This window comes from Plenodomus lingam, assembly GCF_022343315.1.
Source record: "Plenodomus lingam strain CAN1 chromosome Unknown contig_19, whole genome shotgun sequence".
Taxonomy (NCBI): Eukaryota; Fungi; Ascomycota; class Dothideomycetes; order Pleosporales; family Leptosphaeriaceae; genus Plenodomus; species Plenodomus lingam.
The window spans coordinates 2,315,649-2,331,971 of NW_027093936.1; the positions used below are offsets into that span (position 1 = coordinate 2,315,649).

The window sequence follows — 16,323 nt, forward strand, 5'->3', positions numbered from 1 at the left end:
GTACAAACAGTATTCGCTTGCTTTCCTGTCATTCGCTGCCTACCGTCTGTAGCTTACTTGCACTTCCCTCCAAACGGGAAACTGACCTCTGCCCGGCCCTGCGTTTTTTTTTAGGGTATCATGTACGAGCCAGTGCTGCGAATCTCTCATGGTTGCACGAGATTCTCTCGAGGGGCCAACTCTTGTAGCCCATAAGTCCTGTTGCGCCCCCCCCTCCCCCCCGCCGCCGCCGCCGCGACTGCATACCGTACTGCCGCCCGACTTGCGTCCCATCTACTGTCTACCATCTACTTAGAGTACCTACCTTGCCTTGCCTTGCCTTTTCTACCGGTCAGATTGTTCTTGCATCCCAGCGCTTCATGGGTAGTCGCCTTGGAATAAGAAAAGCTTCTTTGCCATCGTCCGCTGTTGCGACTTTTGACTCTCTGATCCTGATCATAATCTAACCTGTTCTTCTCTCTTCCCCACTTGGCCATCATGTTCCGCCTCACAGAGTTGGTCTTCATCGTGGCCAGTTGCTCGCTTGCCTCTGCTCACACCGTCATTGTATACCCAGGATGGAGAGGGAACAACATTCGCACCAACGGCACAGTCTCAGATACCGATCCCAGCATTGTTCCTGGCTCGCTGGGCATGAACTACCACCAGGACACGGAGTCCTATGGATTTCCCTATGGCATGCAGTGGATGTACCCATGTACGTACCTCTACCTCCCTCTTTCACTAGAGACCACACCCACTAACCGCGCACCACACAGGCGGCGGTATGCCCATGTCACAGAACCGCACAAAATGGCCCATCAAGGGGGGTGCGCTCTCCATCCAGCCCGGTTGGTTCCCCGGCCACGCTCTCGCACTCTTCTACATCAACATGGGCTACGGCAACGAACCCCTCAACTACTCGCACGCCATGCTCCCCGTCTTCCAAATCACCGGCCCTTCCAACCAGCAATACGAAGGCACCTTTTGCCTACCCCAAGTCCCCCTCCCGGCCAACTACACCCCCAAGATTGGCGACAATGCAACCATCCAGGTCATTGAGCTGGCCCAACACGGCGCCGCCTTGTACAACGTGAGCCCTCCTCCTTGATCTTCGACCTCGTTCCCCCCCATGAATATAGATTGCTGACCCTATATTGATCAGTGCGCGGACATCACTTTTGCAGAACCAGAAGACGTCCCAGAAGTAAACGCGACCAATTGCTTCAACTCGACCGAACCCCACCAAAAAATCGGCTTCCAGGTCGTCTACACCACCACAACCTCACCCGCCCCCCGCACCACGGTCGTCAACACCTACGCATCCATACTCGTCCCCGCCCTCCTAGCCGCTGCCTCGTGGATAACGTGGATGTAATGTAATATGGTTTTCCCTTTTGGCTTTTTCAATTCTCGGTTTCCCATTTCCACTGCTTTGGCACGGCGTTCAAGGGCGCGAAAGATATCCTGTCTCTATATCTGATCTCCATCACATGCGCTCCCAGTTGGGACGTCTTTTGCCCCAAGGGCGGGGGGGTATTCTTTTTTTATTGGTCTCTTCCTTCTTTTGATCTGGGAATTCCTGGTTGGGAAGGAGTGATGTGGGAATAGGAAAATCTTTGGTACACAATCACTCCTTCGAGGGGGTTTTTAAGATTTGAATGTGACAATGGTATATCGTATATATATACACCCAGACAAACTGCTTTTCGCCGTAATTCCGTTGTGATGAAGAAAGTCTCTCAGAAAGTCTGGTCTGCGGTGCATTTACCATACGAGTTGTGTTGGGGGCACGTGAGGTTACGGGGATCCAGAATGTTGGTTTGGCTTGTGCTACAGTGCAGCAAAACAAGCCATCAAGTGCGATACGATAGATGGCAAGTCGCCGTCAAACCCTGCAGATTTTTTTTATGTTTTTGCATTATGAAGAAGAGGCTAGCCTTGTCCTTGTTATGACTTGCTAGTAATCTCGGCTAGTTTGAGGATCACGTTACTTGTCTTGTGCTATGAAAATAGCCAGGATGTAGCAGTGGCAAATCACATGATACTCAAACTACCCGAGCGCATGGGTAGACTGGCACTCGTTCCGAATCCTCGTTCCGAGGACGTTCCGAGCGGTGTGGACCCTGGGAAAAAGTAAAAGTAAAATATCATCGTATCTGCCAACACCCGTGACGGTAACAGCGACGGTATCTCCACACACTCAACACACCCACACCACAATCTGCGCGTCTGGGATATGCGCGCCGCGGATTTCCCCGAAACGTGATTGAAAGAGGGTGATTGAGGCGACATGGGCAGAGGGCGTGTCAAACGACGGGTCGTGCAGAGTGAGGATGGGTGGGCTGTGGTTACGCATGGGATGGGTGGGTTAGAGGTGGGCAGGCGGAGAGGGGGAGAAGGAGGCGAAGGAGATGAAAGTGACCAGGAGATTGGGAATCCAAAGGACAAAGGTAAAGACAAAGACAAAGGCAAAGTCGTAACAGGCATGCCCAACATAATCAACGACCTCACAACAACAACCCTCCTCGCCGACTTCAAAACTCGCACAAACCGCTGGCGGGACACGGCGTGTGCGGTGCACTTGCGTGGCCTGCTGGATGCGAAAGAGTGGCTGGATGTGGGCGAGGCCGTGTGTGTTGGGATTGGGAGTTTTAGTAGGGATTGGGAACATCGGTTCAGGAGTCTGTGGCAGCTGGTGGTGTTTGTAGAGGTTGTGGGGATGCGTGAGTATGATTTTTCAGGGCTTTTTGTTCTGGATGGGCATGTGGATACTGATGCGGATGCGGATGCTAATGTTGATTTAGTGCAGAAACAAGGTCTGGACGTCAAAGTCTACGCGCAAGACCCTGCCTTTACCCCCGTCGATATATCATTCCTCTCGAGTCTAGACATTCAAGTCAAAGATCCTGGAATTCAATCACACATCAGTACGCGTACCTTTGTCTATTCCCCCTTTGTAGACTGGTATCTCCTCCTGCCCACGTTTCTGCAAACCCGAGATCCGGAGCTGTATATTGGAAATGAGATTCTGGACGACTACACGGCGTATGCGCAGACAGAGGATAAGAGGAACAAGTTGGACGAGTGCAATCAGCTCGGGCGCAGGTTTTTGGACAGTAGAGACGTGGCGAGGTTGGAGGATTTCGAACTGCATGCGCATGCGTTGAATGGCTTGGTTGTGTATTGGAAGAAGCAGCAAGAAGACAATGACGAGGCTGAGCTAAAGACTGAAGATGATGCGCCGAGTTGAATCCTGCTACATCACGACTACTTCTACACCCACACAGCTCAATCCCAGCCTTCTTCACTCGGCGCCCCAACGCGCTGCAAACCGATCATTCCCCGCATCCACATTTCTCTCGTACTCGGATCGATCCGCCACAAATGCCGCCATCTCCTCGCCAAACACCTCGGCCATCCATGCAAACGCCAAATCGATCCCAGCGCTGATGCCCGAACTCGTCCAGACATTGCCGTCGACGACCCATCTCGCCTTGGCCACCCAGTTGACTTGAGGGTGTTTGGCTTTGACCTGCGTCTCCTCGTTAGCGCTCTCATGTCTGTGTTGGAAAGATAAAAAGACGTAGTGTGCAATACTCCTATCCTTCCCCAGCCACCCCCAAGGCAAAAACCCAACCCAAAACAAACAAAACCAGTCAAACAAGAGACGAAGAAGAAGAAGAAGAAGAAGAAGAAGAAGAAGAAGAAAACCAAAACAAACCTGATTAAAAGCCCGTTTATTCGTCGTCGCCCGCCTCCCAGCCAACACCCCCGTCCGCGCCAAAACTTCACTCCCCGTACAAACCGTCAGAACCCACCTCGGTCCCCCTTCCCCCCCAACCCCCCTCTCCCCCAACCACTCCACACACCGCGCCAACACCTCCTCATTCTCCACATCGCGCGCCCCGATCCCACCCGGGATAAGCAGCACATCGATGTCGCGGGGCGCCGTGTCGAGCGTGTGCGTCGGCACAACGGATTGGCTGATTGAAGAGCCCGTGGCGGTTTGGCCGCTGTTGTGGGTGGGCACCGGGGCGAGGGTGGAGGCGATTGTGCAGAGGGTGAGGGGGTGGCTGAGGGAGAGGATGTTGAAGGCGTCCATGGGGCCGGCGTAGTCGAGCAGTTGGAAGCCGGGGAAGAGGAGGACGCCGATTTTTAGGGGGGTGGGTGCGGGTGCGGGTGCGGGTGCGGGTGCGGGTGCGGGCATGGTGTCGTGTCGTGTCGTGGGGAGGGGAGTTTTGTTTTTGGGAAGGAGTGGGGTTGAGATGGTGGTGGTGGGGAGTAGGGATACTGAGGTTGATGGGATCGCTGTGCGTTGTCAAGACAGATTTCTATTTTTTTTTGTCCTAGACGAAGGTGTGGTGATGCTATTATTTTTTCCCTTCGTGGTGTGGGCTGCTTGTTCGCACTCGCAATGTTGAATCTTGATCAGTTTGTGGACTACACAAGTTGCAGTCAGACGTCAGACTGTGACTTTGGGGAAAGAATGCAATATTAGTCAGCACACATGTCCCGCCTAAGATATGGTATATCATGTCTTGGTATTCCAACTTAGACTACCGCCTTGAATGCTGGGCTCTTCCTGATTCCTGCTCGTCATCACGTGCCAGCTCCTGCTCGACAACGTGGAAAACTTCAACAAGGGACCAAGATCGCCTGGGAAATCGTGTTTTCAGGGTGAATTGCAAAATCCAGCGAAGTCGGGGAGAAAAAATAATTGCAATGAGGATTCGTGCTATACTGACAAGTGGCAACAAGAACAACAGCGGCTCTGACATCTACACCACACCATGCATATGCACAACACCCCTCTCATCCTGCTGCTGCACCGTCAACATGCGCCTCGCCCGCTCCACCCGCTCCTTTGTCAACACATAACTCCTCGGCAGATTCCCCTTTGAGACCAGCTGCTCTGCCAGCGCTTCGCATGCCTTGCCCTCGAGTTCCCCAAGCACCATGTGCACCACCGCCTTCCCGCACAACGTGCCATTTGGCATGCCATGTCCCGTGTAGCCAGCGCACAGCCACAGACCCTCCTTGTCCGGCACCTTGCCCACCCACGGGTGGTCGTCGCGACTGTAGCCCATGATGCCCGTCCACTCTGCCGCGGCCTCGAGTTGCTCGACGCCCGCGGTTTCGCCGTCTAGATCGAGGACTTTGAGCAGCGCGCTGCGGAGATATGTCGCTGCGCCGTCGTCGACGATCGTGTCATCTGAGACCCCGATGCTGGGTAGATGGCCGGCACCTCGGCCGCCGCCGAACATCAAGTGCCCCTTTGGGTTGGGCACGCCGGCGTATGGCCGTTGGATCAGGTAGTCGTCGTTGTTTGCGGGTTGGCCTAGGGCAGCGACCATGCCGTATGAGTTTGGCAGGAGAGTGGAGCCCTTGGGGGGAAGGAGGGCGCTCATCTCTCCGCGCACGGGCACGATGAGGTCTGCAAAATGGGGGAGCAGAGCAGACGTGTAGCCATTCGTTGCGAGGATGAGGGTGGGTGTTGTAATCGTGCCACGGGGTGTGTGCAGTGTGTGTCTGCCACCCTCGGACGTAATTTCATTCACTGGTGTGGTAGTCTGGAGATTGATCCGTCTCTCCTTGACCAGCTTCTCCAAGATGAACGTCACCAGCTTGTAGGGCCACAAACTCGCCGCACCTTCACTGAGTGTTGCGCCGACGCACCCAGCGGCAATGCGGTGCTTTTTGAAAGACTCTGCGTCTTTTATGACGGTGACGTGGCGTGCAATCTCTGGGGCCACTTTTTGCAGATGGGCGACTTCTCGTTCGGCTTCGTCCATGGCTTCTGGCGTCCAGAAGGTACGGCAGCCGGATACATCGCGCCATTCGCAGGGGACGTTGTTGTCTTTGATGTACGAGCGTACGGCTGCGACGTTTTTGAGCTCGAATTCTGCCACGTCGAAGGCGCGATCGAAGAGGAGGGGTTGGCAGTGTCCGCCATTCTACATGATCAAGATTAACATGGAACTTGAGATTTTTGCCATGTGTCTTCGAATGCAACCACCGTGCCATTCGTTCCATGCGCCATAAATTCACTCACCCTTCCAGTGGCACACCAACATGCTTCCCGGGCCTCAAGCAACACGATGCTCTTTCCCTTGGCCCGCTCATCTTCTGCAAGATATCTGGCCGCAGACGTGCCAGTTATACCGCTTCCCACAATGACGATGTCAGCTTCGGCTGGTAACTCGTCGGTAGTACGATGACCAAGCAGGAACTCATTCGGCTCGCTATGCCAGAATGATTTGCTTGATTCTGGCGTTGGGATAGACGCGCGACCATGCTTCATGATGGAGGATTGATGGCCCAAGGGTCAATGAGATGGAAAAGGTTCGTTCTGAGAAGATGTTGCGATGAATGGAGTATTTATCTCCCGAGCCTTATCTCCTCTGCGTGCTTGTAAATGTCCCGGCCGTGCGATCCTTTCTCGACACAGCATGAAGCTTGTGGTGTGTTGTGGGGAGTAGGTAGCGGGTCAGATGTCTCGGGAGTAAAGGAACAACTGTACACCAACAGCCATGTCACGTAATCCCGATGGAAAACCTGGCAGTCGGTGAAGCATGCTTGATCATCGCAAATCTAGTTGCCATCTTCGAGTCCGACAATCGAGGAACAGGAACGATGTACAAGAAGACATGAAGGTACTCTTTGAAGCGGTGAGACGCCCTTGGTTGGTCCCTGGCGGAATCGGAACGGAGCCCGCGACTCAAATACCATGGGCATTTCGTAGGGCTGACTAGGTCAGGGGCAGTCCACACCGCGTTGTTTCTTCACTTACAATGCACTCAGTTCGTGTTGCTAATAATAAAGTGTCGAGAATCACTATTGGTGACATTCTTAGTTGAGAAGAAGTTCCCGACAAAACTCGTAGAGTTATCGAATGCACTAGCATCACAAGTATCCATCATGACAAATGGACAAGCACGGCCGAGTATAAGTCATCCAGTTGAGTTCTGAGATGCTAATGTACAAAGAGAGGTTGAAACAAGTCATTGCATCGATGACATTACCGAAGCCCAGCTTCACGCAGTATGAAAGGATGATGCCGTAACTCCGCTCAACCACCCAACTTATCTGTTACAGTCATGACCCATCAGAGGGCCATCAAAGATCGAAAGCAAGTCTCCTTCGCATCTGTGTGTTCCATTGTGTACCTACCTCTGACTGCCATTATGCTTTTTTTGAAGCCAAATCTCGGACCGTACTCCTAACAGACAATCCACCAAACAACCACTCATTCGAATGTCGTCCTCTCCATGGATCACTCACAGTCCTTCCAGTCGACTCTAAAGCTGGCCTTGTGTCGTTTGGTTTCGCTTGTGGCATGGGAGACTTTGAGCGTTTGCGCGAGACGGCTCCCCTGGAGCGACTCCTCGAGCGACCGCGAAGACGCTGTGTAATGGCACCGAAGAATTGATTCTCTGTTGGTGAGGCGACTTTGGGTGATGTGGGTGATGTAGTGGAGGCTGGTGATAATTGACCAGAGGACTCCGAGGTTTTGGAAGCGATGGAATTTGTGCGAAGCGGAGGTGGCATTGATTGGGTTTGAGAGCTCATGGTGGCGGCTCTCCTTTGATACTCTTGTGATGGGAGTAAGAGTGCAATCGTGTTGAAGAACAAGGTGCACTACAACAGCTACCTGGATAGGTCAAATGATGAGCGCAGAAAGCTGACGATGCGGCTCAATCTTACGCGCAGCCAGCTCAACTTATAACACTCTCTTATCGACCTGTTCTACCCTCTCCCAACCACGCATGCCTTGGCGCATGTTCCTCCCCAAGCTCAAGGTCGGTGTGTTCTATGTATCAAACCTCCCAGATCTCTATTCCATCCAATCAACCACCACACCTCCAGAGCGGGGCTACAGTTCCCCAAGAGCACTCACCGTCTCCCACACAAACGGGTTCCCACATGCGATTGCAAGGCCAACACATCTGCATTGTAGCCGAGCGGGTTAGACCACGATGGGTGGTAGGGCTGGCCAGGGCCCCGGGACCTATCACACCGTCGTTCGCCGGGTGGTTGCGACGAATACAAGGTTTCCTGTGTAATCGGGAGTCGTAATGCTGCTGCGCGACCCCCAATGTGATCAGATCTCGCACGATATTTTCCCATGACTTTGGAAAAGGAAGTGCGCATATTGGTGAATGTCCAGCCCTCAACGTATTGTGATGCTCCTCCACTGGGAGGCCGCATATCGGCAGCGCGTCTTTTTGGAATCAGAGTTCTGGGGGAATACTATTCGAGCACTTATCGGAGCTGCCGCATCCTGTGTACATTGCACACCTACGTCGTGCAGGGTGCATATCTCAGATATGATCATGCGCATCACTGACCGGTTTGCTTGGCGGAGCTTTTCTGGACAAGACGTTCGTTTTTCGGGATGTGGCAACTGTATGGACTGCAATCCGCGGCACATTATGGCTTTTGGCCAGGGCGAGGCTTTTGTTGGGCATGTGATGGGAAAGCTGTCCTGTCGAGGTAACAATGACCTTTCCAAGGTTAAGGTGGCGTGTGAGCGCCTACGTGCAGACTGCATTCGCTGACCAAGCACGTGACATGGCCACGCCGACTTGCAAAAAAAGAGTTCAAAACTCAGCAAAACATGTCCAAGTTTCAGTCAAAACAACGAAGTTCTAATCAAGGCCTGTGAAAGTAGTGATCTTTGAAGCTTAATCATGGTAATGGCCTATCTGTTAACTAAACGCGTGATATATCAGCAAAAAACAATTCACAATGCTACCATCGCTACAATCGAAAACGTAATTGTTGCGCATCGTGTCGACACCTTTGACATGCATTAGATGTAGTGTTAGTGCCTCTTTGTCACGTGAAGGACCACAGACTGCCCAAAAAATCCATTACTGCCCATGCAAACTGCAAAAAAAAGCAATTCACAACTTGCAATCGAGAGAAGGATGTTGTGCATCCTCCGGGAGTCGAACCCGGGCCAATTGCTTGGAAGGCAATTATCCTACCGTTGGACCAAGAATGCTTGATGGAATGGAGGCAAATTTAATACAATATATTATACAGATTAATAGTGAAGAATGATCTGTCCGGACTTTCTGCGCTCATCAACTGTCTTCATCGACAGAGACGCGGAGTGTTCGATGTCTCACCGACCCTCTTAGCCTTTTTAGAATTAGCGCACAGTGACGACACGTTAGTCCCACATGCGGTATACCTGAGAATTTCTCGCTCTACTAGTTAGCCACTTTGCATTCAGCTTCAATCTCCGGGATATTATAAGATATACTTCCTACGCCATCAACAATTCGCCTTAGACACTGGCCTACATGCACCTGTCCACTTTATACAGTGCAGAATCTTCATTTGTACTGAAAGCACTCTAGACAATGTTCCTGCAAATCATTTCATCTTCTGCACCAGTGCACTTGGACTCTGGCTGTCTTGGACAGCGAATTGTCTAATTGACGTGACAGTTAACCGAAGTTGTAGCTGATTAACACTACTTTGTCGCTTGATGAAAAGAAAGGGTGTCTAAATGGGTGAAGAGAAAGCATATGGACATCATGCATTGGAGTATTTGTACGTCTATACCCCGAGGGATTGGAAGTAGTGTTGGTCAATCCGGCGCATTCATCTCCCAAGCTGTTGAATGTTACCTTCAGATAGTTCCAGAACACATCTCGATATTCAAGTTCAACATGTTTCCTGTCATGCTTTTGACTGCTGCGCTTACGTGCGACAGCATGAACAAGACTGGTGGAAACAAGCGCCTGCACTCTTCCCTCGTTCTGATGGTTGCCTCATACGCACCCCTGCAAAAGCATACCAACGCAACCGACTACGAACCATATGCAATCATCTGCCAGGCTCGGTTTCCGAAGCCTAAGACTTCTTCCCGCGCGTACTCCTGGTCGCTTTTGCTGGTGCAGCTCGAGCCTGGCTAGCAGCCGTAGGCGCATCAAAGGATCTCGTGGCCCTCTTCTTTACCACTTTTGTAGCACCCTCAGTCTCAACCTCCTCCTCGTCCATCTTCCTTTTCAGCCCTGCGCGCGGCGGTACAGAGCGTGTAGAAGTTGCCGAAGCGCGAATGCTGCGATTCGCTTCCGAAGACGGTGGGGTAGGCGGACGTTTGCTCTTAATCGCTGCGATGGGCGATTTAGGGGCATCGTCTGTGGATTCCTTATTTGCATTGCGCTGTTGAGCTACCCATGAGAGTAGATTTTCTTCCGTATCTGCATCATCATCCTCATCTTCGCCTTCAAGCATTGCGTCTGCCATCTCCCCTGCGATATCATCTCCTGCATCTTTATCGTTTGCCATGCGCATTGCAAACTCGAGGAGTTGTTGTGGATCCATGCCACTGAGCGGGCCGCCTGCCGAGGCAAGCTGTCGTTGTAGTGCTGCCATGAGAGCATCCTGGCTTATCCCATCCACAGGGGCTTCTGTGTCATTTTCTTCAAGGTCCACACCTGCTTCCTCGTCCTCTTCTTCCTCTTCGTTATAAGGTGGTGATACGGGAGCAGACACACAGGTGATTGCACCCTTGCCCTTGCCCTTGCCCACTCTCGATGCCCGTGCGCTTGGGGACTTTGCTGATGATGAAGCGCACGTCCAACGGGGTGTATTCACCATCTTTTCCCTCCAGTCCTTTAGTAACGAATATGACGGCGCGTTCTCATCCAAGACTGCCACCTCTGGTTCACGTTCTGCTTGAGACCTCCAGACGACAGGTGAATGCTCCAGTTGGACCGTGTCGGTCTTGAGGTCTGCATCCTCTGTCAACCGCCTCTTGTTGCTACGTGTTTGCTGGACCCCACGCTTTCTCTTCTGGCCAGTGTTTGTGGCCTTGCCATCATGCACCACAGTGGCTGCATCGTCGTAGCCGTCTGAGCCATATTCAATATCGTTGAAGTAGTCGAAGCGATCCCAGTCGGCGCTGTTGTCGTCGTCGCCGTAAGCGGTCGGGGGTGGTGATGCGATTGCATGTTCTGCCAGGTCGTCCGCAGCCATGTATTCATCCTCGACATACAGCCAATCGTCGCCGTAATCGGAATAGTCGTCGCCGTAGTCGCTCATGTTTGGTAGTGTCCAAAGGTGATGATTGTGGTGTGGAGGTGAGAGCGCAAGATGACGCGTTGGCTCAATGAATACCGGTAGGACAACAGCCACTAACACCGTGAGCGTATTGTGCCACTCACAACTCCATCGCGCGCCACGGTTTTTGAGGTAACGAGCCACAGAGTCTGCACACGCGTGCATCGTCCACCCTCACTCTCACCCTCAGCTTCATCTTCCCGCTGCATGCCTTCCCCTTCAAATGTTAGGGGGCGAGACGGGACAGCCCGTGTTTACCTGAATTCACAAACATGAAGCGCGCATTCCCCGCGAAACTGACATGTGCCAAGAGCTATCGCGGCTGTATCCCCAAAGCCGTGTACAGCCGCACCGAGGCAGCGCGGATACATCCAGCCACAAACAATCGACTTTTGGTTCCTAGTTTTCCACAGTCGAGGCCGTCTGCTGCTTCTTTAATCTACTTTCTTGACCGTGAAAAGAGAATGCGTGCCCTCAGAAAGTCAACGAATCTATCCCGCCGTCTGCTTGCTGGCACTGGCGTACGGTACAACTCTACAGTCACGCCTCCTGCCAAAGCGCTTACTTCAGTACTCATAGCTAACCGTGGAGAAATTGCACTGTGAGATGGCATTAGACTTGTGACAGAAGAAGTGTGAATGCTGACCGAATATCAGACGAGTCGGGCGAACAGCATCAGAGTATGGCATCAAGACGACAACACTATACACAGACCCAGATGCACACTCACAGCACGCTCTGAGTTCGCCCTACGCTGTGAATCTCGGGGATCCATCTGCATATCTTGATGGAGACAGAATCATCCAGATCGCCAAAGAGCACGGCTGCCAAGGCATACACCCAGGATATGGTTTCGTACGACATGTCAAATTCATCTTAGAAAAAAGGCTAATGTAACACCAGCTGAGCGAGAATCCAAACTTTGCAAGAAAGTGTACAGATGCTGGTATAACCTTTATTGGTCCACCATGGCAGGCCATAGAGTCCATGGGCAGCAAGAGGTAAGCCATGCAATGTCTGGGTAATCAAACATGCCTGACATTATCAAGTGAATCCAAAGACATCATGACCAAAGCTGGCGTACCTTGTATCCCTGGTTACCATGGTTCAAATCAAGATCCTGATCACCTCAAGGCTGAGGCTTTGAAGATCGGCTATCCAGTCCTCCTTAAGGCCGTCAAAGGCGGAGGAGGAAAGGGTATGCGCATTGTCCAGAACGAAGCTGAATTCTTCGATCAACTCGCCTCTGCCAAGTCTGAAGCTCGCAACTCTTTTGGCGACGAAGTCATGCTGGTGGAGAAGTACATCACAACCCCCAGGCATATTGAAGTCCAAGTCTTCGCCGACAAGCATGGAAACTGCGTTGCCTTGGGCGAACGTGACTGCAGTATTCAACGACGTCATCAAAAAATCCTCGAAGAATCGCCCGCACCTCACCTCAAAGAAGACATTCGTCAGGACATCTGGGAAAAGGCCCGTCAAGCGGCACTGGCTGTCGGCTACGAGGGCGCTGGCACTGTCGAGTTCATCTTTGACAATGAAACTGGCCAGTTCTTTTTCATGGAGATGAACACGCGGTTGCAAGTCGAGCACCCCGTTACCGAAATGGTAACCGGAACGGATCTCGTACACTGGCAACTCATCGTCGCGGAAGGCGGAAAACTGCCTCTGACGCAAGCTCAAATCGAACAGCGTATATCAGAGCGTGGCCACGCAATCGAAGCTCGAATCTACGCCGAAAACCCAGACATGAACTTCATTCCAGATTCCGGACCGCTTCTTCACCTCCGCACACCTAAGCCTTCAGAGTCTGTCAGGATTGACTCTGGTTTCATAGCTGGAGATGAGGTATCCTCACACTATGACCCCATGATCAGCAAACTCATTGTGCAAGGTCCCACGCGCGAAGCCGCCATCCAGAAGCTCCGCGCCGCACTCGAGGAATACGAAGTCGCAGGGCCAATCACAAACATCGAGTTCATCAAGCGCATGTGCGTGAGCCCCGATTTCATCGCCGGAGACGTCGAGACAGGCTACATTGGGAAACACCACGCCGAACTTTTTACGCCCACCCCACCAGCACCCGAAGTCTACGCACAAGCCGCGCTGGGCCTCGCGCTGCAGGAAATTGCATCTTCAGCCAAAGGAATGGGTATGGGTGGCCCGCCCATTACCGCTATAGGCTTTGGTCACAGTACCGGCTTCCAACATCGCGAATACAATCTCGTATCCATGCCCGCCGACGGCAAGGGCGATCCTACAACCACTAAAGTAACATTACGACAAACCGCACCTGCCAAGTTCGATATCCGAGTGGGAGAGGATGTAAGTTACAACAATGTGACGTCCACGTTTTCCCCCTCCACCAACACCGTGACCTCGTTCTACCCACACACCCGACTTTCCAGTACTTTCATCCTCTCGCCTTCTGCTCCTTCATCGCCCCCATCAAACAGCATAACGCTATTCCAAACTGGAACACAGCACCGTCTCACGCTCGCTCTGCCGGCCTGGACAACAAGAGCGCTTGGTGTCAAGGACGTGACGAATTCGGTGCTCGCGCCGATGCCATGTAAAGTGCTGCGAGTAGAGGTCAAAGAGGGCGACAGTGTAAAGAAAGATCAGCCACTCGTCGTAATTGAGAGTATGAAGATGGAGACTGTGATTAGGAGCCCGATGGATGGCGTTGTGAAAAGGGTCGTTCATGGACAGGGTGATTTGTGCAAGGCTGGCACGGAGTTGGTGGAATTCGAGGGTGCTGAAGAATGGAATGACGGGAAAGCGTAGGGAAAAGGTGGTCCGTGAGGAGTGGAGATGTTCTATTCTTGCGGAAGAAAAGAGAGGATTCAATTGTTTGGCAGATGATATAGGCTTACGAAGTTACTGCGTTATGACGAATGATATACACTGATCAACTGTTAGCTTGCGTGTCTCCGCACATGGGAATCACTGTGTCGCAACTAGGAATATGATGATCAAAATTGTTGGTAAACCTAAGCTTGTTGTTGATTATTGTCATCGTTAGAGATACCAATTGCAAGCGAAATACGATGTTAGTATAACGCATTTGCCAGAGATGAATGTGATCTCGTACGATGGGAAGACATGTTGAGCTGCTTACAAAGGCAGCAGGGTTCCGAGAAAGCATGATCATCACGAGGTATAGTATTAAACGATTACAATATCTTATGCTATCTATTCCATCATTAGATCTCATTACCAATTAGGTACATTAAACCCTCATGAAACGCTCAAACCACAACATCCACCATCCTTGCTCCTTCTACTGCTCCTTACACTTCTCCGGCAGGTATACAAAGCCCGACGGCGAGTAATCCGGAAGCCGACGTCCCAGCTGGCCGAAAGTCCACGTCATATTCGAGATAGCTCCATGAGCAGGCACATGGCTACAAAGAGAAGACCGCAACAAAGAGAAGACCGCAACAAAGAGAAGACCGCAACAAAGAGAAGACCGTAAATTGGTTCACTGCAAACATGCTGCAAGGGTTGAAAGAAAGGTACTTACACGGACTGACTAGCCAGACAGTACTGCGACACGGCAGCGATGAACTCCTCAATCACGGTGTGGTCGTCGTGGATGGGCATTCTCTCCGATTGAATAACGTGGTCGGAGTCGAAGATCACGACGGTGCTGTTCGTGGTGGGACAGGGGGGCATGATTACGGAAATGGTGAAGTCTGCGGCGTGCACGCTGCACTCTAGATGGATGGATGTGGCTCTGAAATTGGTTGTCTCGGCAACGTATGGTTTTTTGGCGCTGGGGGATTGGGTTAGTAACTTTTTTGGACTTGTAGTATGTGTGTGTAGGAAGGAGGGGGGGGGGGTAGCTTTACATGTATGTCTCGAACTTGATGCCTGGGATGTTCGAGTAGTACTCTTTTGCCATTTCGGGAACCACGACTGTCGCGCCGGCTTGGGAATAGGTCTTTACGCCGAAAGCATGGTCGTGGTGGTGATGGGTAGGCTGTGTACAAAAGTAAGTACGAAGTCGACGGGAAAAAAGACCAATGTAAGAACAAAGGCTCGTACCCAAACCTGGCCAATTGGCTTTCCTAAATTCTTCCTTGCCCAATCCACTACAGCCGGTGCTTGCTCGGGCGGAGCATCCATGACAATCACGTAATCGTCCATTTCGAGGAGAACCTGGCGGAAGTCTTGAATCTGGGGGAGTTTGAGGATATAGAGACCAGGTAGTTCGGGGTATTGCACGACTTGGAACATTTCGGATGTCAGGTACCAGAGGCCGAGGTAGATGAACTGGCTACTTGTTCGTTGAGTACAGCGGTCACGCTGTCGTCGACAATGGGGACGAACACTGGGGTGAAGGTCTCTGGGGGTGGGGCGTCGAAGATCCAGCGGGTAGTTCGGGGTCGATGAGCATTTTGTTGGCCAGGAAATCCGTAATAAGCTGCTTGTTATTGTAGATGACTTTGTAGTGGTTACTATTATCACTACGGTATAAAATTGTTTACTGTAGAATGGTACGCCAGGGGTTTACTATGTAGGTGTAAACTGCCCTTATATATACCTATAAATAGGTTTAAAGTAGTAGTTTACTTTTATTAAAGTAGTAGTTTACTTGTATTAAAGTAGTAGTTTACTTTTATTAAAGTAGTAGTTTACTTGTATTAAAGTAGTAGTTTACTTTTATTAAAGTAGTAGTTTACTTGTGTTAAAGTAGTAGTTTACTTTTATTAAAGTAGTAGTTTACTTTTATAGTAGGGATTTAAATTAAGTATAAAAAGTAGTTTTATTTCTATTATACGCTATAATACCTAACTAAGACTAAAAGGGGTAGAGAAGATTAGCTTCACGCTATACGCACATATGATATAATAATAAGTCATAATATTTTTACTAATAGGAGGTGGTAATAATAGAGGTAGTGATAATAGAGGTGGTGGTAGAGATGGTAGAGGTGGTGATAGAGGTGGTAGAGGTGGTGGAGGTAGTGAAGAAGATTAAAGAAAGGAGGGGTAAAATACTTAGATAGTTAGTAGGTAGGGTAGTAAATAGGTATAGGTTAGGTTAGGGTTAGGTTAGCTTATATTAGACCCTAAACCTAACCTAAACCTAACTATAAATTTTCGCATAGGCTATAGGCTTAGGGTAGGGTTAGGTTACACAGACCTTAGGCTTAGGTTAGGTCTTACGTAAGTAGGTTAGGGTTAGGGTTAGGTTACATAGGCTATAGGCTTAGGTTAGGTCTAGGGTCTTACGTAATCTACTTATAGTATATAT

The 16,323-nt window shown here is 51.0% G+C and overlaps 9 protein-coding genes across 9 annotated transcripts; 3 read left to right on the forward strand and 6 right to left on the reverse strand.

Moving 5' to 3' along the window:
* The first annotated feature begins 151 nt into the window (after nucleotides 1–151).
* Nucleotides 152–1,718, forward strand: IAQ61_004839 (uncharacterized protein). Its single transcript, XM_066096515.1, has 3 exons — nucleotides 152–697; nucleotides 759–1,072; nucleotides 1,145–1,718. Exons 1-3 carry the CDS (start codon nucleotides 478–480, stop codon nucleotides 1,355–1,357), a joined length of 747 nt encoding a protein of 248 aa, XP_065953833.1. The 5' UTR covers nucleotides 152–477; the 3' UTR covers nucleotides 1,358–1,718.
* Nucleotides 1,719–2,272: 554 nt separating this feature from the next.
* IAQ61_004840 (uncharacterized protein) lies at nucleotides 2,273–3,232 on the forward strand (the record flags this gene model as incomplete). The annotated part of the gene is made up of 2 exons (XM_003839449.1): nucleotides 2,273–2,705; nucleotides 2,787–3,232. 2 exons carry the CDS (start codon nucleotides 2,273–2,275, stop codon nucleotides 3,230–3,232), a joined length of 879 nt encoding a protein of 292 aa, XP_003839497.1.
* Nucleotides 3,233–3,286: 54 nt separating this feature from the next.
* Nucleotides 3,287–4,189, reverse strand: IAQ61_004841 (uncharacterized protein; the record flags this gene model as incomplete). The annotated part of the gene is made up of 1 exon (XM_066096516.1): nucleotides 3,287–4,189. One exon carries the CDS (start codon nucleotides 4,187–4,189, stop codon nucleotides 3,287–3,289), a length of 903 nt encoding a protein of 300 aa, XP_065953834.1.
* A 571-nt stretch (nucleotides 4,190–4,760) lies between these two features.
* On the reverse strand, nucleotides 4,761–6,283 carry IAQ61_004842 (uncharacterized protein; the record flags this gene model as incomplete). Its single annotated transcript, XM_003839451.1, has 2 exons — nucleotides 4,761–5,936; nucleotides 6,035–6,283. The coding sequence occupies 2 exons, from the start codon at nucleotides 6,281–6,283 to the stop codon at nucleotides 4,761–4,763; spliced, it is 1,425 nt and encodes a 474-aa protein (XP_003839499.1).
* Nucleotides 6,284–6,573: 290 nt separating this feature from the next.
* Nucleotides 6,574–6,829, reverse strand: IAQ61_004843 (uncharacterized protein; the record flags this gene model as incomplete). The annotated part of the gene is made up of 2 exons (XM_066096517.1): nucleotides 6,574–6,726; nucleotides 6,773–6,829. The coding sequence occupies 2 exons, from the start codon at nucleotides 6,827–6,829 to the stop codon at nucleotides 6,574–6,576; spliced, it is 210 nt and encodes a 69-aa protein (XP_065953835.1).
* Nucleotides 6,830–7,164: 335 nt separating this feature from the next.
* On the reverse strand, nucleotides 7,165–7,551 carry IAQ61_004844 (uncharacterized protein; the record flags this gene model as incomplete). Its single annotated transcript, XM_003839452.2, has 1 exon — nucleotides 7,165–7,551. The coding sequence occupies one exon, from the start codon at nucleotides 7,549–7,551 to the stop codon at nucleotides 7,165–7,167; it is 387 nt and encodes a 128-aa protein (XP_003839500.2).
* Nucleotides 7,552–9,849: 2,298 nt separating this feature from the next.
* IAQ61_004846 (uncharacterized protein) lies at nucleotides 9,850–11,043 on the reverse strand (the record flags this gene model as incomplete). Its single annotated transcript, XM_003839453.1, has 1 exon — nucleotides 9,850–11,043. One exon carries the CDS (start codon nucleotides 11,041–11,043, stop codon nucleotides 9,850–9,852), a length of 1,194 nt encoding a protein of 397 aa, XP_003839501.1.
* A 290-nt stretch (nucleotides 11,044–11,333) lies between these two features.
* Nucleotides 11,334–14,163, forward strand: IAQ61_004847 (uncharacterized protein; the record flags this gene model as incomplete). Its single annotated transcript, XM_003839454.2, has 4 exons — nucleotides 11,334–11,662; nucleotides 11,718–11,916; nucleotides 11,965–12,062; nucleotides 12,111–14,163. The coding sequence occupies 4 exons, from the start codon at nucleotides 11,334–11,336 to the stop codon at nucleotides 13,846–13,848; spliced, it is 2,364 nt and encodes a 787-aa protein (XP_003839502.1). The 3' UTR covers nucleotides 13,849–14,163.
* A 64-nt stretch (nucleotides 14,164–14,227) lies between these two features.
* On the reverse strand, nucleotides 14,228–15,574 carry IAQ61_004848 (uncharacterized protein). The gene is made up of 3 exons (XM_066096518.1): nucleotides 15,112–15,574; nucleotides 14,916–15,046; nucleotides 14,228–14,839 (listed from the first exon to the last, which is right to left on the reverse strand). Exons 1-3 carry the CDS (start codon nucleotides 15,301–15,303, stop codon nucleotides 14,584–14,586), a joined length of 579 nt encoding a protein of 192 aa, XP_065953836.1. The 5' UTR covers nucleotides 15,304–15,574; the 3' UTR covers nucleotides 14,228–14,583.
* Between the last annotated feature and the right edge of the window lie 749 nt (nucleotides 15,575–16,323).

Bases quoted from the DNA above. Each gene is read 5' to 3' on its own strand.
- IAQ61_004848 (XM_066096518.1), bottom strand. From the start codon at position 15,303: ATGTTCCAAGTCGTGCAATACCCCGAACTACCTGGTCTCTATATCCTC. The intron at 15,047-15,111 runs GTACGAGCCTTT...TTTTGTACACAG, and splicing joins AGCCAATTGGCCAGGTTTGG to CCTACCCATCACCACCACGA. The intron at 14,840-14,915 runs GTAAAGCTACCC...CCAATCCCCCAG, and splicing joins ATCAAGTTCGAGACATACAT to CGCCAAAAAACCATACGTTG.
- IAQ61_004839 (XM_066096515.1), top strand. From the start codon at position 478: ATGTTCCGCCTCACAGAGTTGGTCTTCATCGTGGCCAGTTGCTCGCTT. The intron at 698-758 runs GTACGTACCTCT...CGCACCACACAG, and splicing joins CATGCAGTGGATGTACCCAT to GCGGCGGTATGCCCATGTCA. The intron at 1,073-1,144 runs GTGAGCCCTCCT...TATATTGATCAG, and splicing joins ACGGCGCCGCCTTGTACAAC to TGCGCGGACATCACTTTTGC.